This window comes from Plecotus auritus (assembly GCF_963455305.1).
Source record: "Plecotus auritus genome assembly, chromosome: 8".
NCBI classification, from domain to species: Eukaryota; Metazoa; Chordata; class Mammalia; order Chiroptera; family Vespertilionidae; genus Plecotus; species Plecotus auritus.
Window position 1 is genome coordinate 83,652,599 of NC_137782.1, and position 21,418 is coordinate 83,674,016.

The 21,418-nt window shown below is 39.4% G+C and overlaps 1 protein-coding gene across 1 annotated transcript in view; it reads left to right on the plus strand.

Annotated features, from left to right (window-relative positions):
* The window catches only part of XRN2 (5'-3' exoribonuclease 2), a 92,684-nt gene that overhangs the window by 19,179 nt on the left and 52,087 nt on the right, over window positions 1–21,418 (plus strand). The window contains exons 2-15 of the mRNA XM_080685575.1: window positions 312–439; window positions 522–633; window positions 2,557–2,668; window positions 4,280–4,338; window positions 4,415–4,504; window positions 6,074–6,146; window positions 6,286–6,336; window positions 7,042–7,199; window positions 13,428–13,502; window positions 13,589–13,722; window positions 13,820–13,877; window positions 13,961–14,068; window positions 18,772–18,816; window positions 20,220–20,348. Of these exons, the coding sequence (XP_080541701.1) occupies window positions 312–439; window positions 522–633; window positions 2,557–2,668; window positions 4,280–4,338; window positions 4,415–4,504; window positions 6,074–6,146; window positions 6,286–6,336; window positions 7,042–7,199; window positions 13,428–13,502; window positions 13,589–13,722; window positions 13,820–13,877; window positions 13,961–14,068; window positions 18,772–18,816; window positions 20,220–20,348 (1,332 nt within the window). The remainder of the gene's footprint in view (window positions 1–311; window positions 440–521; window positions 634–2,556; window positions 2,669–4,279; window positions 4,339–4,414; window positions 4,505–6,073; window positions 6,147–6,285; window positions 6,337–7,041; window positions 7,200–13,427; window positions 13,503–13,588; window positions 13,723–13,819; window positions 13,878–13,960; window positions 14,069–18,771; window positions 18,817–20,219; window positions 20,349–21,418) is intronic.

The following is a 21,418-nucleotide window of genomic DNA, read 5'->3' on the forward strand; positions in this document are numbered from 1 at the left end:
AGATTAAATTGACAGGATTTAGAGATAATGGATGGTGAGGGAAAAGACTTCCAAGATGATTCCCCTGGTTTCTCACTTGGCCTACTGAATGAGTTGAGAATTTGACAAATATCATCCACATAATTAAGACTAATTGGTTGTGTTGGAAGCTATCATTTCCTGTAATGAAATATCTGCTTCAGTTTGTTCTAGGGAGTAAAAGAACTTATTTTATAATCTAATTCAGAAATGAAACAGGTTCATACTGAGCCTAGGATGTGTTAATTTAGACTTAAACAATCAAACTACTATTAATTATCACTTCCTCATAGCCCAAAGAATGCAATGGTGTAAAGGTTCCTGTTGATGCCAGTAAACCTAATCCAAATGATGTGGAGTTTGATAATCTGTATTTGGACATGAATGGAATCATCCATCCCTGTACTCATCCTGAAGACAAGTACGTAACCCATTTTTGTCACTGATATCATAAGTTACAGAGGAGTACTATATTATATTACATTGTTTGCTTGTTATTATAGACCAGCACCAAAAAACGAAGATGAAATGATGGTTGCAATTTTTGAGTACATTGACAGACTTTTCAATATTGTAAGACCAAGACGACTTCTCTACATGGCAATAGATGGAGTGGTGAGTACTAAAAAAATTAACTTAGATTCCTTCATTTTTGCTTTTGTTGTGTTCCCAATGTCTACAATGAAAGTCAGCTAAATAATGAAAAACGTTGACTCTGGTCAATTTGAAAAAGTCTCATCCTTCAGTCATTGATTCAAACATTTTTTGTGCCTGTTTTGTGCAGGTACTGTGAGTTGCTGGGGATATTGATGACTGCCTTTGCTTTTGAAGGGCTTTCCACTAAAGGGACAGACACATAAGTAAATGAGTGAGGTTAGTTACTAATTAATGAACTCTATAGACACTAAATAGCATATGCAGGGTATTGAGGGAAGAGAGAGTCAGTGCTACTCAGGAAGTTAGGAGATAGAGAGAAGGTGACTTCTGTCCCATTTGTTAAAGGGCAAAGTATAATTGGATATTGATGGGCAGTAGAGGTGAATGGATTGGACAGATATGGGAAAGGAGGACCTTCCACATCTGCTAGGTAAACACACTTCCATGCTATTGACCACACTGACACATATGGATGACTGCAGGTGTTTTAGATTGGAAAGGGAAGTAGAGCAATGGCTTGAGTTCACCTTACCTGTCAGATTCAGAAGTTTGGATTTTATCCTATAGGCAGCAAGTAGCTATCCAAGTGACTTAAGAAGGGAATAACTTACTGGTCTATAACAATACCAAGTAGCTTAGGTTATAAATGACCAGCAAACTACATAGCAGGGTTCAAAGAAAATTAAGGTAAGTCATTACCCTAAATTTGTTTAGCCAGGAGCAAATAGATTTTCTTTCTTTTATATTTAGTAATCCTAGTGGCTGATGCAGTGATTTTGAAAATCCAGAAAGCTCTGTGAGGTTCTATTTACTCAGTGAAAAATCTTAGCTGCCTGATATCTTGTTAAGTTACAGTTAAAGTGGAGTAAAGAATAAGGGAACAAGAATATGTCTTATTTGGAGCATATTTCAATTCATATTCAGCTAAATTTCTTAAAGAAAATTTTTAACTTTAGTGTGCACTTACTGCTACATCAAGTATGTAACGTGGGTATTTGTATGTGTATGTACATGCACATATCTGCAAGATGTTTTTTGGTAAATGTAGATCATAGAACTTGGTATTTGAAAGAAATTAGGTGATCTCATTTTACAGAAATGGGAATTATTTAAAGAGAACATAACACCCCCCCCCCCCCCACACACACACACACACTTATTTTAGATGTGGACAAAATACTTCAGAGTCCCAACCCCAGAACTCAGTTCAGTAATTTAAAACCTTACATTCCAGCTCATTTCATTCAAGCTTATTTGGTGATTTAAATTGCATTTGGTGAGAGTGATTTAAAAGTGCATTTGATTAAAACCTTGTTCCCTTTTTAACTGTTGTACCTTACTGTAGATAGAGTAGTTGTTGTGAATCTCATTCTGGGAAATACAAAGGAGAAGTGCCATGGGGTCTTAGAGACCAAGAAGTAGTTTTCTTTTGTTTGTTCTTTTTTTTCCTATTGCTCTTATGGGGCGTTGTGAATCCCATTTGGAGACCATCCTTTTTAGGCTTGGACATAGGGAAGGTCTTCCTGATTCTGGTTCTGTAGAAACTATCTTTGCTTGCTGGCTGGGTCTTTGAGTAAAATGAGCTTTCCTTGTGGAGAAACCATAACCCAGTGGAACTGATGTTAGGTTGTGGGCCCTGCTGTGAGTGGTAAGTGCTATGGCTTCATAGGATGTTTGTCCATTTGAGCTCAGCTTTTCGGTTTTTGGTCCAAATTTAAGTTCTCGGGGTCTATTGTCTGTTATGGAAGTATTGTTAGACATATTACTTACCTTTTCCATCTTAGTGTACTATTTTTACAAGAACAACTGATTCAAAATAATGTAGATTTAGTTGTGAATATTTTGAATGGTATTATTTAAATATGAAATATATCTTTTCAGGCACCACGTGCTAAAATGAATCAACAGCGTTCTAGGAGGTTCAGAGCATCCAAAGAAGGAATGGAAGCAGCAGTAGAGAAGCAGCGAGTCAGGGAAGAAATACTGGCAAAAGGTAAAAAATATGCACCTTGAAGTTGGATTTTTATAAGTGGAGAAGGGGATGGGGTGACAGCTTTTTCTTATGAATAGGCAGAGCTTTAATTTAATTAGGATCCCGGAATATGCAAGTAAGATTTATGTTCACTGTTGAAGAAAAGTAGTACATGGAACTCTTTATACTCCCATTAATAAACTTGTATATTTCCACACTATAGTCAAAGGGAAACTTGGAAATAAAAGTAGGGAATTCTGATTTCATTGCTTTTCAGGGTACATGCAGCTCTTCAGCTAACTTTCAAATAAATAGATATTTTTATTGATTTCAGAGAGAGGAGGGGAGAGGGAGGGAGAGAAACCCTGATGAGAGAAATATCAATTGGCTGCCTCCTGCAGTCTTCCTACTGGGGATCGAGCCCACAACATGGGCTTATACCCTGACTAGGAATCAGACTGGCGACCTCCGGTGACACTCAACCAACTGAGCCACATTGGCCAGGCTTCAGCTAACTTTTATACATCTGTAAAATAGAAATACGTTAAGAGTGTTTCTTTTTCCTATGGGGACTGTTAGAAAGCTACATTTCTGGAAATATTTTCCTCAGATCAGTCTTGATGGCTTGCTTATTGCTTCCCTTAAGAACTCAGAGGTCTATATGAGGAGGCCGGGGAGGAACACTTTCAATATAGATTGATGTACCAGATGCTGAGGCAATGAGGTACCCAGGGTTTTCCCATTTGAGGGGTGAGTAGAATGGAGGACAGTCATCTTTGCAGGTCCCCAAAGACTTGACATTCCTGATGGGAATATAGGTAGGAGTTGACTAAGTCTCAGAGAGGAGGAAGATCAGGAGTTCTGATGTCCACTGGGTGAAGACACCTGTGTATGTGCTGGGGCATGTTGTAGCAGGATTGTTTGTTTTTTTGTTACATAAGGCAGTATGCTAGACCAGGAAAGCCATAATTCATTGGCTGGAGAGAGTGTACTTGGCAGTTGAAAAAATAGCTATGATAAATTTTTACGTTATTTTGATTTGCTGGAAATATACAGGTATATATTTATTTGGCTGCAGCTTGTAATTAATACTCTAAAACTTGTTTGTATTTGTAACAGATTGTCTTTGATTTTAGACATGTCTCCTTTCTTGAAGATATTATGAAGAAGCTAATCAGTGATATAGAGGAAAAATAGGATTTTTTAAATGTCTAGTTGACAATTTTATTTCTTATATAAAGCTGTGATAAAATCAGTATTTCAATTTGTTTTACTAAGGCACCTTTATTTAAAGAATTTATCAGAATTAAAACTCCAAACCCCATGTTTGTGTATGTGAGAGAGAGAGCTGTTACAGAGGTCATTAGAAAGAACATCAGCATTTTGATATTTTTATAACAACATAGTATCTTTTGTGTACTATATGTTCTTTGACAGTCATGTTAAGCTTAATTTAAATTTGAGGGGAGGAATCTTACTTTCCTCCCAAAAGGGAAAAAACATTGTTCCTCAGGTGACAATACTTCTCTTTCTTTTGTATTTGAACTTTTTGCTATTGTTGTTCTGGCTTAATATTGAGTAATTTACCTCACTTTTTATGGGGAGAACAAAACATTGCCTCTTTTTCTTTAGGTGGCTTTCTTCCTCCAGAGGAAATTAAAGAAAGATTTGATAGCAACTGCATTACACCAGTAAGTAATCGCATACTTTGCTAGCTATTACTGACTCTTAAATGATCAGTTAATTTATTTTCTTCTATCATTTTAGGGAACTGAATTCATGGACAATCTTGCTAAATGTCTTCGCTATTACATAGCTGATCGTTTAAATAATGACCCCGGGTGGAAAAATTTGACAGTAAGTTTTATATTTTGGTACTTCAGAAAGATTAGGGTGATCATTTGAGGCTGTACTTTGGTATGACTGATGTTATTTGTCCTCTCACCCCCCACCCCCAACAAATGCTAGTTGACTGTCAGAGGAAAGAAGTTTCAAAGGTTATTGGAAATGGGATGCCTTGCATGGTCCAGTTTTAAAAAGTTGAATTTTCTCTCAATGTCAATTTTGTCCTCTTCTTATCACTATGAAGCCATAAAATGGGACTTATGATTTTAAAAATGTGAGTGTGTATGTATACATGAAAATAATTTTTAAACAAAAATTTCTTAAATTAAAATCAAATTATGGCCTTGCCAGTGTGTCTCAGTTAGTTGAGACTTGTCCCGTGCACCAAAAGGTTGCCAGTTTGTTTGTTTTTTCTTTTAAGTCTTTTTTTAATTTAATTTAATTTTTTAATTGATTTCAGAGAAGAAGGGAGAGGGATAGAGAGATAGAAACATCAGCAAAAGAGAATCATTGATTGGCTGCCTCCCACATGCCCCCTACTGGGGGGGATCGAGCCCGAAACCCAGGCGCGTGCCCTTGGCTGGAATCGAACCTGGGACCCTTCAGTCCGCAGGCCAACACTCTATCCGCTGAGCCAAACCAGCTAGGGCAAGTTTTCCAGTTTGATTCCTGCTCAGGGCACATGCCCAGGTTGCAGGTTTGATCCCCAATCTAAGTGCATGCGGGAAGCAACCAATCCTTGTTTCTCCACATTAATGTTTCTTTCTCTCTTTCCCTCTCTCCCTTCCTCTCTTTAAAAATCAATCAATTAAAAATAAAGAATACAATTACATCAAGGATTAAAGTTGTAGGCTCTGTCTTTAAATAATGTCTGTGTTCACCCTAGCCGGTTTGGCTCAGTGGATAGAGTGTTGGCCTGCAGACCAAAGGGTCCTGGGTTCGATTCCGGTCAAGGGCATGTACCTTGGTTGCAGGTTCCTCCCCGGCCCGGGCCCTGGTCCAGGTGGGTGCAAGAGGCAACCAATCGATGTGTTTCTCTCACATCGATGTTTCTCTTTCCTTCTCTCTTCCACTCTCTTTAAAAGATCAATGGAAAAATATCCTCAGGTGAGGATTAACCAAAAAAAGGGAAATATAATAATAATAATATAATAATGATGTCTGTGTTCTCTTACGTATTTCAATAAAATATAAATGAGTTTTTATGTAATTTTAGATTACAAGTCCCCTCCACCTATTATTTAGATAGCAAATTGTATTTAATAGGATCTTTTTTGATTACTCCCTGGACTTACATGGTTCAGAGGTATGTCTTTGGATAGTGGTGAGAGTAGTAAAAACTTAAGAACCGATCAGATTTTCTAATGACTGAGTTTGACCCAAAATTTTTATTTTTGCTATTTCATGTAATAAGTTAATCAATGAAATAGTTTGGATGTTTACACACACATTTTATTAAGAAAATTTCCAACTAATAAGCTATCTTATGAGTTATTTCCATTTATTTTTAAGATACTCAATTCAGTTAATTTTTGTTCTAAAATATTAGGGATGAACTGAAAGTGTTAACTTTTTTTATAGGTTATTTTATCAGATGCTAGTGCTCCTGGCGAAGGAGAACATAAAATCATGGATTACATTAGAAGACAAAGAGGTAAAACTGATTTGTAAATATTTGATTATATGTTCTATTGGAAAGAAAGATAAGCCATTATATGAAAAGCATTTAGTAAAATCTGACATTTCTTTGGTATAAAATATATTTATATAAATATATGTTTTCCCCTCTTTAGCCCAGCCTAACCATGACCCAAACACTCATCATTGCCTATGTGGAGCAGATGGTAAGTTTCTTTTTATGGGATTTGATTCTCTTGGATTAAACCATAGCATCTTGATTGGTTGGTGTATAATAGTTGATTACTCATGGGTGCCTAGAAATTCTAAAATGCCTTGCTTATTTTATGTTTGAGAGGGAATTAGTTTTGAGTTGTTTAATCTGTAATTAATTTACCTATGTTTATATTTTACATTAAAACCTTTAATATTGCTGCACATAACTTTAAAATGGAAAATTTCCAAGTGTTGACAGTGAGTGGTAGTCTGAATTCTAGGCCCATGTATATCTGGAGGACATCTTGTTGGCTGAGGACTGCTAGGAAGTGTTAGGCTTTTTGGCTTTGCCATTGTTTGTCTGCCCCTTTGAACTTTGCTTTGTACTGGTGTCTTACTTTTTTTTTTTTAAATATATATTTTATTGATATTTTACAGAGAGGAAGGGAGGGGGATAGAGAGCTAGAAACATCGATGAGAGAGAAACATCGATCAGCTGCCTCCTGCACACCTCCCACTGGGGATGTGCCCGCAACCAAGGTACATGCCCTTGACCGGAATCGAACCCGGGACCCTTCAGTCCGCAGGCCGACGCTCTATCCACTGAGCCAAACCGGTTTCGGCTGTCTTACTTTTTTGATGATGTCCTGTGCCTTTCATTATGGTAAGGATCTTCTCAAAGTGCTCACTGTTCAGTTTTTTGTTGTTGTTGATAGCTGATCTCATCATGCTTGGCCTTGCTACACACGAACCCAACTTTACCATTATTAGAGAAGAATTCAAACCAAACAAACCCAAACCCTGTGGTCTTTGTAATCAGTTTGGACATGAGGTCAAGGACTGTGAAGGTTTGCCAAGAGAAAAGAAGGGAAAGGTAAGAATTTGAAGCGGTAGTTGCCTCATTTTTAAATCTATTTAATAAAACATACGTATTTTTTATTGTAACAAAATATAAAATGTTAATTGTAGGGAGCGGTTATAGGGTTAAGCCTCGGACTGACCTGCTGGCAAAGCCACAAACAAGTCCCAGCTTAGAGGGCACAGTCCTCTCATAATTAAGCTTTACCTTATGATGCTCCATAGATCCTTCCTGGGTTGCTAATGGGCTGTGGGAGGTGCAGCAAGTGCTGCCAAAACAAGTGAAACTCACAAGAACATTGTAACTATGGTGACCACTACCTTGTTTACCTCTGACTATAAAATAAAGCATCAGCTTGCAGTCTGGATCTGCTCTGTGGTCTCAGCCAGGCACAGAAGATCCACCGACCCAGCTTATTCTCTTTGTCTTTTCTTCATCCTTCGCCGGCCCTCACTCAGGCTCGCAGAACCCATGGCTGTGCTGGCGCAGCTTAGTTAACCATTTTAAGTGTACAATTCAATGAGAATAAATATATTTAGGTTGTCTCATTTTTAAGATGGATAGAGACAATTATGATGGATTAGTTTTTTACCTACTACTCTGTTAACCCTCACAGAGATATATCTTTTAAAGATCTTTATTTAAATAGATCTAGAGACATAGAAGCATGGAATAGAGTGATGAATCTCAGGGAAGACAGGTGTGTGGGTTTGGGGGTAGAGAGATTAACCAAAGAATTATATGCATATAAGCGTATGGGTACAGACAGTAGTGTGGGGAAGGCTTGGGCAGAGGGGTGGAGGGCAGTGTGGGTCAATGGGGGAGAGAAAGGGGGCATCTATAATATTTTCAGCAATAAAAATGAATTTAAAAAATAATTTTATATCTTTTTATACTTTTTAATTACAGTTGACATTCAATATTTATCTTAGTTTCAGGTGTACAGCATAGCGGTTAGGCAATTATATAACTTAAGAATTGATCTTCCAGATAATTCTACTACCCACTTGGCACCATACATAGTTATTATAGTATAATTGACTGTATACCTTATTCTGTACTTTTCATCCCCTATTTTCTAACTACCAGTTTGTATTTCTTAATCTCTTCATCTTTTCACTCAGCCCCCTAACCCTCTTTCATCTGGCAACCTTCAGTTTGTTCTCTGTATCTATGTTTGTTTATTTTGTTCTTTAGATTCTACATATAAGTGAAATCATATGGTATTTGTCTTTCTCTTTCTAATTTATTTCACTAGCATAATACTCTCTAGGTCCATCCATGTTGTTGAACATGGTAAGATTTCATTCTTTTTTTATGGCCAAGCATTGCATATATGTAACACTTTATCCAATTATCTATTAAGTAGAGGCCCGGTACACAAAATTTGTGCATGGGGGTGTTGTCCCTCAGCCCAGCCTGCACCCTCTCCAATCTGGGACCCCTCGAGGGATGTCCAATAGGATCGGGCCTAAACGGGCAGTTGGAAATCCCTCTCACGATCCAGGACTGCTGGCTCCCAACTGCTCGCCTGCTTGCCTTCCTGATTGCCCCTAACCGCTTCTGCCTGCCAGCCTGACCACCCCCTAACCACTCCCCTGCCAGCCTGATTGATGCCTAACTGCTCCCCTGCCAGCCTGTTTGCCCCTAACTGCCTTCCCCTGCAGGCCTGGTCACCCCTAACTGACCTCCCCTGCAGGCCTGGTCACCCCTAACTGACCTCCCCTGCAGGCCTGGTACCCCCCAACTGCTCTCCCCTGCAGGCCTGAGTCCCCCCAACTGCCCTTCCCTGCAGACCCAGTCACCCCCAACTTCCCTCCTCTGCTGGCTGGGTCGCCCCTAACTGCCCTCCCCTGCAGGCCTGGTTCCTCCCAGCTGCCCTCCCCTGCTGGCCATCTTGTGGTGGCCATCTTGTGTCCACATGGGGGCAGGATCTTTGACCACATGGGGGCAGCCATCTTGTGTGTTGGAGTGATGGTCAATCTGCATATTACTCTTTTATTAGATAGGCTAGAGGCCTGGTGCATGGTTGGGGGCCAGCTGGTTTGCCCTGAAGGGTGTCCCGGATCAGGGTGGGGGTTCCCTTGGGGTGTGGGGCAGCCTGGGCAAGGGGCTTGTGGTGGTTTGCAGGCTGGCCACGCCCCCAGCGACCCAAGCGGAGGCCCTGGGATCTGGGCTTTATCTATCTTCTGTAATTGAAACTTTGTAGCATTGAGTGGAGGCCTGGGCCAGCAAGGGCAGGCGGAAAGCTTGGCTTCCTCCATTGCCAGGGAAACCCAAGCCTCCCTCCTGCTCTCTGTGGCTGCAGCTATCTTGGTTGGGTTTATTTGCATATTCCCTCCTGATTGGCTGGTGGGCGTGGCTTGTGAGTGTAGCGGAGGTACGGTCAATTTGCGTATTACTCTTTTATGAGATAGGATGGGCACTTGGGTTGCTTCCACATTTTGACTGTCCTATATAGTAAAAGCCTAATATGCTAAGTGTCCAGTCGGCTGTCAGCTGTTCAGCCAATCAAAGCGTAATATGCTAATGATATGCTAAGGCTGCTCAACTGCTCGCTATGACGTGCACTGACCACCAGGGGACAGACATTCTGATTGGTAGGTTAGCTTGCTGCTGGGGTCTGGCCGATCGGGACTGAGCGAGATGCGCCAGACGCACCCTTGAGCCCTCTCGCAGTCCCTCCCTGGCCCTGATCATGCACTGGTGGGGTCCCTTGGCCTAGTCTGCGCCCTATTGCAATCCAGGGCCCCTTGGGGGATGTTGGAGAGCCGGTTTCAGCCCGATCCTGGAGGCCAGGCGGAGGGACCCTACCGGTGCATGAATTCGTTCGGGCCTCTAGTTATAAATAATACTGCAATGAACACGGGGGTGCATATATTTTTTTGAATTAGTGTTTTGGATTTCTTCAGCTAAATACCCAGAAATGGAATTGCTGGGTCATAAGGTAGTTCTACTTTTAAAAAAAACATATAGCCCTGATTGGTTTGACTCAGTGGATAGAACGTCAGGCCGTGGACTGAAAGGTCCCAGGTTGGATTCTGGTCTAGGGCATGTACTTTGGTTGCAGGCTTGATCCCCAGTAGGGGGCGTGCAGGAGGCAGCTGATCGATGTTTCTAACTCTGTATCCCTTTCCCTTCCTCTTTGTAAAAAAATCAATAAAAATATATTAAAATATGTATATGTGTATATATATGTTTTTATTGATTTTTAGAGAGGAAGGGAGAAGGATAGGGAAATAGAAACATCGATGAGAAACATCGATCAGCTGCCTCCTGCATACCCCCCTGGGGATTGAGCCTGCAACCTGGGCATGTGCCCTGACTGGGAATTGAACTAAGGACCTCTGGGTTCATGGGTCAGTGCTCAATCACTGAGCCACATTGGCCAGGCAGTAGTGCTATTTTCATTTATTTGAGGAGCCACCTAGTACTTTCCATGGTGGGTGCACCAATTTGCAATCCCGCAAACTTTGCAGAAGAGTTCCCCTTTCTCCACATCCTGGCCAATATTTGTTCTTTGTTCTTAGTTGATTTATTTATGATAGCTATCCTGATATGTGTGAGATGATACCTCCTTGTGGTTTTAATTTGTATTATTCTGGTGACATTTAACATCATTTCATATGTCTATTGGTTATCTCTATGTCCTCTTTTGAGAAGTGTCTATTCATGACCTTTGCCCATTTTTTTATTTTATTTTTTTAAATACTTTTTCATTTTTCAATTGCAGGAGACATACAATATTGTATTAGTTTCAGGGGTACACCCAGTGATTTAGACATTGTATAACTTACTAAGTGATAATCCTGATAAATCTCATACCCATCTGAGACCATGCATAATTATTAGAACATTATTGACTATATTCCCAATGCTGTATTTTACAGCCTCATGACTGTTCTGTAACAACCAATTTGTACTTCTTAATCCCTCCACCTTTTTCACCCATCCTCCTCCTCCTTCCCTCTCCTCCCCCAGTCTGGCAATGTCAAAACATTGTCTGAATCTGTGAGTCTGTTTCTGTTCTGCTTGTTTATTTTGTTTCTTAGGTTCAATTGTTGATCGATATGTACTTATTGCCATTTTATTGTTCATATTTTTTATCTTTTTTTTTTCTTCTTCTTCATAAAGAAGATCCTTTAACATCTCATGTAATACTGGTTTGGTGGTGATTCCTTTAGCTTTTTCTGGACTCTATTCTGTTCCATTGATTTATGTGTCTTTATGCCAGTACAGTGTTGTTTTGATTACTGTAGCCTTCTAGTATAATTTGATATCAGGTAGCATGATACCTCCAACTTTGTTCTTCTTTCCCAAGATTATTGTGGCTATTTGTGTTTTTTTGTGGTTCCATATTAAATTTTGGGATTATTCTAGTTCTGTGAAAAATGCTGTTGGTGTTTCTATTCGGATTGTGTTGAATCTATAGATTGCTTTTTGTAGTATGGACATTTTAACAATGTTAATCCTACCTATTCATGAGTACAGCATATGTTTCCATTTATTTTTATTTTCTTCAATCCCTTTCTTTAGTGTCTTGTAATTTTCTGAGTACAGGTCTTTTACCTCCTTGGTTAAATATATTCTTTGGTATTTAATTTTCTTTTGATGCAATTGTAGATGGGATTATTTTCTCAATTTCTGTTTCTGATAGTTCATTATTGGTATACTAGAGGCCCGGTGCCTGGATTTGTGCACCAGTGGGGTCCCTCAGCCTGGCCTATGGGGATCGGCCGAAACTGGCAGTCCCACATCCCTCCAGCCTGGGGCTGGGGACCACACTACTCCCGCTCATCCTGGCCCCTGCTGCGCCTGCCACCACCACTGCTTTGTAGGCTCGCTGCCGCTCTGCTGCGGTCTCCGCCTGCCTGTCCTAGGGACATACTGGTGCTCATGATGAAGAAGTGACCACAGGCTTGCACCCCATCAATCCCGATGCTGGTCCTGATCCCGGGGCGGGGGGGGGTGGGGGCGGCATAGGAAGAGTGTCCACAGGAGAGGCTCTTGCGTATGGCCTCTAGTGTAGAATAAAAGTGGTGGAAGTGGACAACTTGATCATATGGGAAATGGTTTTAGTTTTTTCTTGTTGAGTATGATGTTAGCTTTAGGTTTGTCATATGTGCTGAGAATTTTTATCATAAATGGATGCTGGGTTTTGTCAAATGCTTTTTTTTCTAGTTACATGATCAGATTTTAAGTTTTTAAGTAAATAAACATTTAAGAGCATGTACACATTCTTCTATTACACTTTTATATTTATTTCCACTTTCCTAACATATCTATATGAGACTTAGATCTTATAGGTAATGCATATTACACATGGTTTATTTGTAAGAGTTATTTTTTCAATGGTTATGCTTCTTAAAATGAACTACAAGTCAAATATATTAAACATTTTGTTTTAAATATTAAAGTTACTCTTAGTTTCTACATATTTTGGGTTGCTTGATTATATTCAGTCCCCTCTAAAGGGGTTTTTGTTTTAATACTTGGAACCTTTTAAAAAGATATGCTGAGTGAAGAAAGGCAGGTAAGAAATATACTATATGTTCACAGAGAAAGATCTAGAGGACTTTACATCAAAATGTTAATATTGGTTGTGTGTGGGTTAGGAGTTGGCAAACTACAGCCCTAACTGGGTTGCAGATTTGGCCTATGAGCTAAGAATGATTTTTACATGTTTAATGGGTTGTAAACAAAAAATATAACATAAAACAATATGGGACAGAGACCATATGTAACCCCTACAAGCTAAAATATTTACTGTCCCCCTTCAAAAAAAATCATTTGCTACTCCTGGTGTAAGTGTGACTGGGATCATGGGTAATTTTATTTTTAAAACTAGAGGCCCGGTGGGGGGGTGGGGCGTGGGGTCCCTCAGCCCAGCCTGTGCCCTCTTGTAGTCCGGACCCCTCGGGGGATGTCTGACTGCTGGCTTAGCTAGCCCGGCTTCTGGCTGAGCCGTGCTCCCCTTGTGGAAGCGCACTGACCACCAGGGGGCAGCTCCTGCATTGAGCATCTGCCCCCTGGTGGTCAGTGCACGTCATAGCGACGGGTCGTTTCACCATTCGGTCGATTTGTATATTATGCTTTTATTATTTAGGATGTTATGGTGAATTCTTTTTTTATTTAAAAAATAGAGTATTAAAATGGATCTGCTTTAAGAAAGCCATATTTATTTGATTGAAAATTTACAGAGTTTAGAGTGGACATGTTTAATCCTTGATCCCTTTCTTGTAGCACGATGAACTTGCAGATAGTCTTCCTTGCGCAGAGGGAGAGTTTATCTTCCTTCGTCTTAATGTTCTTCGTGAGGTATGTAGTCATAATCATTGGAATTGGCACCCTAAGACAAGTGTGCCTTTAATAGCTTTAATGCCAGTGTTCCTTTTTGGTTGTAGTATTTGGAAAGAGAGCTCACCATGGCCAGCCTTCCATTCACATTTGATGTTGAGAGGAGCATTGATGACTGGGTCTTCATGTGCTTCTTTGTGGGAAATGACTTTCTTCCTCATCTGCCATCGTTAGAAATTAGGTATGTGTGTTTTTGTGGGTTTTACGACTTGCTTTAGCCTCCTTGCCTTTACAGTGAATACTGGTCCTAATGCATAATATTTGTTTCCTGGTGGCAGGGAAGGTGCAATTGACCGTTTGGTCAACATATACAAAAATGTGGTACATAAAACTGGGGTAAGTTTACTCTTGAATAATTTCAAAACAGAAGTATTTGCTTTTATAAGAAGGTTATTTTACATGTATTTTATTACTTACAGGGTTACCTAACAGAAAGTGGTTATGTCAATCTGCAAAGAGTACAGATGATCATGTTAGCAGTTGGTGAAGTTGAGGATAGCATTTTTAAAAAGAGAAAGGATGATGAGGTAAAGTGTTTCTATTGCAGTAGCTAAAATTGATCCTGTCTCTAATAGGCTGTGATGATCCTGTGATTGTACTTTTAACCTCTTACATCATTATAGTGTATCGAACATCAGTGTAATCGTGAGTGGTAATGCTTTCATTATTTTATAAAGGTTTTGATGCTTGCTTTGTGGAATTATATATATATTGTACACTGTGAGTTGCATTGTAATTTTTTTCTCTTCATATTCTTAAGATATAAATCTAAACACCTGTCTAATCAATAGGATATGAAATGAGGGTCCCAAGGCTACAAGAATGCTGGGATTGAGCTGCCATGTTTATAGGAAATATTTATGCTCTGGAAGACAGGTTAAGAGCTAGGAACTTTGTGCTCTGGTAGTAGAATATAGGGGGTGTGATTTGGATTGCATCAGCCAAGGCAGGGAGTTGCAGCTTTGAGTAAGAAATTTAAACTTAAAAGAGGGGGGAAATAAGGTAGGGGAGGGTGGGTGGGTTGGTGGGTGGGAAGAGATCAAAGAACTTGTATGGATATATGCATAACCCATTGACACAGACCATAGGGTGATGAAGGCCTGGGGCCCCAAGGTGGGGGTGTGTGGAGGCAGGCTAGAAGAGGTCAGTGGGGGAAATAAGGGCACATATGTAATACTTTCAACACTAAAGATTTTTTTTAAAGAGGGAAATAAAATAACAGAGCTCTTAGAAGTTGATTACATCTGATAGTGTGGAGAGCTTAGGTGAGAAGTTCAGGTTTTTGACCTGGACAGTTAAGAGTTTGCTGGTGCTCTTTACTGACATAGTAAGTACTGAGGGTAGAGCAGGTTAGGGTGGTGACAAGGTAGAAATCAAATTTCATTTTGGAGATAATGAGTTTGAGAGATACCTCAAGCACTCAGGACACCTGAAAGGAGAAAAGCCCAGGAAGCAATTTGATAGATATGTGTAAAGCTCAGAGTAGAAGTTTTTTTAAAGGAGATTTGAGAACCATTAGCGACTAGGAGATACTTCAAGTCATGAGTGTGAACTTGAAATCCCTGGGAGCTTATATGGAGTGACAGTGCCTCCAATAGAAACCTCGAGAAGCGTGGGCTTTTAAGGAGAAAGAGGAGCCAGTTCTAGAGAGATAGGAGGAAATACCTGAAGAGAGGAGAAGTGGAGGTGTCAGAGTGATATGCACAGGCCCCTAGTCTGCAGCCAGGGGTTCAGAGGCCCTGGGGAGTGAGTGTGGGAGAGGGGCAGCAGCTTGGAGACTGAGTGGGTTGTGGGGGAGTGGCAAGGGAAGCAAGCAGTGGGTAAAATGAGCAGATAATAGTAGCAGATAAGAGTGAAGGAAATCCTTTTGGAAACTGATTTTATAAAAAGTCATATGGCTATTTTGAGCAAATAGCACCATAATATTGCTATATTGATTCATGATCTCCTAACATTAAAATGTCATTGTATCTGACAAGATTTCATGTTTTCTTCAACTTTGTATACTGTAGCGAGTGATCTCTTATTTTAGAATTTGGAGTACCATTTTAAGTAAAAGAGTGAGTGGACTGTAAGCAATCCAAAGCTTTTGGTATTTGGTAATCTTCGATGGCAAGAATTTTTTATATGTAAAATTCAAATAACAGAACTAACTTTGTCTGGGATACCAAATGTCTACCAGGACAGCCATTATTAACTAAGTCTTCAACAATTATAGTGGCTCCACTTGACCTGCTGCCATTTATGTTTTAAGAAAAAAACTCTACGTAGTGTGTACTGCTTGATGTAAAAGCCTCATGTTAGAGCAGTCCTTTTATGTGGCTTTAGCAGACTTTACACTATTAAATATTGGTGATATTTGGCATTAGGGCAGGTTGTATGGGATTTGATAGATACCAGAGTGCTTCAGATTTAGGTAATAATGGTTTTCAGACAGCCTGGCAAAGAGGACATTTTAAAACTTTGGGTCTTTTTGGGTGTCATTGACATCATATGACATCTATCAACATGGTTGGGCATGGGGGGCGGGCGGAATTTATGAACTCACAGAAATTCCATTGTATTTTCCTGGAAAGTGTGTCCACTTTTTTTTTTTTTATTTAAATATATTTTTTATTGATATTTCACAGAGAGGAAGGGAGAGGGATAGAGAGCTAGAAACATCGATGAGAGAGAAACATCGATCAGCTGCCTCCTGCACACCTCCCACTGAGGATGTGCCCGCAACCAAGGTACATGCCCTTGACCGGAATCGAACCCGGGACCTTTCAGTCCGCAGGCCGACGCTCTATCCACTGAGCCAAACCGGTTTTGGTGGTGTGTCCACTTTTGACAGATTTCCAAAGGAGTTGATAGCACCCAGATGGACCTATTCTGCATGTGTGTGACTACCACCCTTAGAAATAGGTATTTAACTGACCAGCAGAACAGATAGTAGAAGAGGCATGCATCAGTATTTATTATTTAAATTGAGCAATTAGGTAAATGTGATGCTTTTTGTTTTATAAGCTTTGAGGTTTGCCTTTTAATCTTAACAAATATTGTCTGTTTATTCAGCAAATATTTATTAAGTGTTACCATGTGCCTGATAGTATTCGGAGTGTTACTGATATAACAAAGAAAACCAAAAAAAAAAACCACAAAAATTCCTAGCCCTGCAATTTCTTCTGGGGGAAATGGATGATAAACACAAAAACTTAAGTAAATTGTGTAATGTGTTAGGGATAAGTGTCATGAAGAAAATTAAAGCAGGTGAGGAAATAGCTGGGAAGGTGGTGATAGGTAGTTTGCAATTCTAGAAAAGGTGATTAGAGAGAGCCATGCCCACAGATGACTTTGAATAAAGACCTGAAGGATAAGAGGGAGTAAACCATGCAGACATTTGCAGGAAGAGCATTTCAGATAAAGGGAATAGCCAGTAGAAAGGCTCGGCAGAAGCATACCCAGATGTTCACAGAACTGCAAGGAGCCAGTGTGGCAGGAGCCGAGAAGAGGTCAGAAAGATGATGGCAGGCCAGATCTGGCAGGACCTTATAGGTCATTATAAGAACTTTAGCTTTCACTCTGGAGGGGTTTGAGTATAAAAGTGACAAGATTATCAAAGGGCCGCTAGCTGTTATATTGAGACTCGTATGGAAGCAAAGATAGAAGTAGTAAGTCAGGTCCAAGGGAGCTAGTATAGTTGTAGTGGAGGTGACAAGAGCTAGTTGGATTCTGCATATTTTGAAGATAGAACCAATGGGATTTGCTAATGGGTTAAATGCTAGATGTGAGAAAAAGAAAGCTATCAAGAATGAGTCCTAGGCATTTTATCTGAGCAATTGAAAAATGGTCTGAGCAACTGATGCAGAAGCCTGGAAAGTGAATCGAGGTGGTGAATGGAAAGAGATCCTGGTTGGGAAGTCTTAAGTATTTAGATGGTGTTTAAAGCCATGAAGCTAGATGATTACTCCCATGAGAGTAGAGAAGTGGAGAGGTCTTAAGTTTTGGGTTCAGAGTAACACCAACAAAGAGGTTGGGGAGTTGAGGAGCAAGGGCAAGCAGCAAGAGTGAATGAGGAGAGCCAGGTGAGTGTAATGTCCTGGAAGCCAAGTGAAGAGCATGATTCAAGAAGGAAAGCGTCATGGTCAGACAAGGACTGAAAACTGAATAATGGATTTCACAGCCTATCAGTCATTGGTTACTTAGATAAGAGAAGTTTCACTGCAGGTGGGGGCAAAAGCTTGATTAAATAAATTGGTGGTTTTCATATTTTAGGAGGTTTTAAGATAGTCATTCACTATGTATTTAACATTCAACCCCTCTCCTAGCTGAAAGCACAGTTTTCAAATTTTGTTAACACATTGCAGTTGGCAGTACTGACCTGGAAAGGACAGAAGTGAAGCTAGGATGACAGCCAGTACAGTACCAGCTGGCCCCTGTTTTAGGCCATAGCTGCAGCCATGGCCACCTTAGCTGTCATTTCAGTGCCTTGATAATCACAGAATTTTGGGCATGAGAGGTAAAGGAGGCCTTTGAATAGTCCGAACAGTTAGTGGGGAAGCAACATCAACCCCAAACCCTATGCAGTTGAAACCACGGCTACATTTTGAAAACTTGATGATGCAGACTGGACCCTTTCCTATGAGTTAAAATTGGCCCAGAATAAGCAGTGTGAACATCTGAATGTCCTTCCTTTCATTAAATTGACCTTTTAGAGCCCGGGGGTTGGGGTGGTGTTTGCATAGAGCCCACTTCTCTCTTTACCCACTGTGTCATATATGTTACAGAGTTAGAAATTGTCAAGCCCTTTTTAGGTAACAGAGGCTCACTATTGTCTCCTCAATATTTTTAAACTGACATCTTGATTATAAACTGACTTCAACTACAGCTTAAGAATTCTTTGTTTTTCTGTTTGTAGCTTTACACATTGGTAGTCTGTTCGCTCCAGGGTAGAGCCAATAGTTTTTGTCAGGAGTCTTTCATTCTTTCCTGGAATGATAAAAAAACCATCTGAAAAGAATTAGGAGGAAAGTTAAATTGTACCTAAATATAGAATGCTCTCTACCTATCTAAAGTTCTGATAAGCAGCACTTTAAACTTATAGTCTATTACCTAGTTTAATTATGTATCTAGGTTTCTGGGGTCTTCCTTTAAAACTTTAATTGTCTCTCAAATCATTCCTGGTAATGTTTAACTCTTACATTTTTGTGTAATTATTTGACAGAATATGTGGATTTTATACTTTTAGGACAGTTTTAGAAGACGACAGAAAGAAAAAAGAAAGAGAATGAAGGTGAGTTTTAATTAATAAGATTGGCAATAGCATGACTTACACTTTGGGAGGAAAATGTTTGATACAATAGCTTTTATTTCTTATCCAGTAAGAGTTGGATAGGGACATAGTGTTCACCCAGCTACCTTCTTACGTGAAGAAAGAATGCTGGTGTTGAAAGTAAAGAAGTCCTTTTTCAAACATCTGAAGGGATACAATTGATGGGCAGGAGGGGGTGGTTGGCATTTATACTAATCAGGTATTGCTTTTGTAATAAAAATAGTTAACCTTTTATCCTCTTGAAAGTTACTACATTTTGTCTACATCATTGTCAGGTTAGTATTCCCAGAACATGACACTCAAATTTTGTAGTTTCTCTACTCAGAAATCACTAGTGACTCCTTAGTTTCCTCAGAATACAGTTTTATTTTCGTCTGGCATGCAGAGTACACTATGATTTGGTCGAATTTTATCATCTGTCCAGCTTTTTCCCTTCTACCTACACCATGTCCCTCCAGACTTAGATCATTGCCTTCATTTGGTACCTTCAAATGGAATTTTTTACTTCAGGACTCCCTCATAGCTTACCTTTTCTACAAAGTCTCTTCTGCTCATAGACTAGGTGGAGCAGTTCTTTTCACTCTGGGGATTCTTGCAGTGATATTTGTTTTCTTAATTGCATGCTTTATCGTCACTTACCTTCTTTAGTTCTTGATTTTCTTATCTTCCTTACTAGATTTTAAACTCATGGAGTTTAGGGACTGCCTTTTATTATTATTATATTTTGTTGGAATCGAGCAATTTCAGGAATTTAGAAAAGAAAAAAAGTAGAGTTGTTTATTATTGCAAGTAGGTTCAAAATCACTTAGAATGGGAGGGGCATATTTATTTTCTACCCTATATATAATTATTTCCTCTCAGTCAACGTCTATGTAAAAAATCTCTCTTGTATCAGTCAGCCATGGTTGTTACCTATTACAGCTTGAATCATAGCTCTAATTAATTGGAAAGTGAGTTCTAGGAAAGTGAAGAGTAAATAAAAGTTGTATTCCTTAGTATAAATCAAACTCTTGGCTTGTTTTTTTATCTTATTAGTTATACTTAATTTGCCTAGAATTTTGTCTTGAATGTGTTCTGAAATTGTAAGTAAACATAATAGATTAGCCTAATTAGCTGGAATAGATTCTCTGTATATATCAAAATATTGAATTATTTGTACTTTCAGAGTTATTAAATATTGCAGACTTATTTATAGGGTAAGTTTCAATCAGATCAAAGTGTCAACAACTATGTAATGTGAACGGAAATCCATTTTCATTTTTTAAGTGCTTACAGTGGGGACTCTATTTTGTTGCTTTCTTTTCTTCCTGTCATCTGTGATGTCATTTAATTTTAATTTCTACATTTATTTCCATTTATGTTAGAGAGATCAACCAGCTTTCACTCCTGGTGGAATATTGACTCCTCATGCCTTGGGTTCAAGAAATTCAGGTTCTCAAGTAGCCAATAATCCGAGACAAGCAGCCTATGAAATGAGGATGCAGAATAACTCTGTAAGTGACTTATTTTATGTGGCATTGAAGAGTGGTGACTATCAGCTGTCCCTTGCAGTTGTGTGCCTAGAGTTGTTTTATAGTTTTTTCTATTTCTTTTACCTTGAGATATTTTTAATTCTGTTAAGTTTATTTTTATCAATATGAAAATACCTAAATAATATGAAAGAAAGAAAATGTATATTAAGTATAAATAGCTAAGTGGCTGCAGTGATTTAAATGGGCCCAAAGTATTAGGTGGTGATGGTGCTAGAAGCATTACTTGGACATGCAAACGCCTCATAGCTGGAGCAAGAAAGATGGGTGGGTTTTACTGCCTATTTCCCCTTTCCTTCTAGGGATCAGTTAGGGTCATTTTGGAGAATAGTATTCCTCAATTTTTCGAATACTACAGGTACTCTTTACTGCCTGAACTCTCACTCCCTGACTCAGCTCCCTGTAATAGTAGCAACAGACCATGGGCTCAGAGCACATGGGCAGGGCAGCAATAGGAGTGAGGAAACAGACTACCAACCAACATTCACAGATGGCAGATAATCAAAGTTATTGCTTATTTTGGACTAGTAGGTGTGAGAGAGAGAGAGTGTGTTATAGAGAAGGCAAGATAGTATGTAAGGAAGGTTTGGTATCAACGTAAATCATTGCTATGATATATCCAAGGAAACAGCCTAAGTTTGGGTGTTTAGATTTCATTATTCTGATAGTTATTGTATTGATGCTCAAATTCCTTATTACAGGGCAGTCCTGTGTGCAGAATGTTTGCCATATCAGGAGACTGATTGGATTTATCTTGCCATAAAGTCACACCTCAAAGTTTTAAGAGCCTTAGATTTTAAATTTGAGAACTGAGATTTTACATCTCTTGAGAGAAGCAGCCTAGGTTTCTGTTGTGTTTTTTGTTGTTTGATTTTGTTTTCTTGTCTTATTCCTTACACCATTAACAGAGTGGGATGTGGAGGGTTAGTGAAAGGGATTGCAATGAGACATGTGAGTCAAACAGAAAAAAACTGATGTCCATTATTTAAGATTAGAGGGACTACAGTCCCCTCAGAGGAACTGAGAGTGACAAG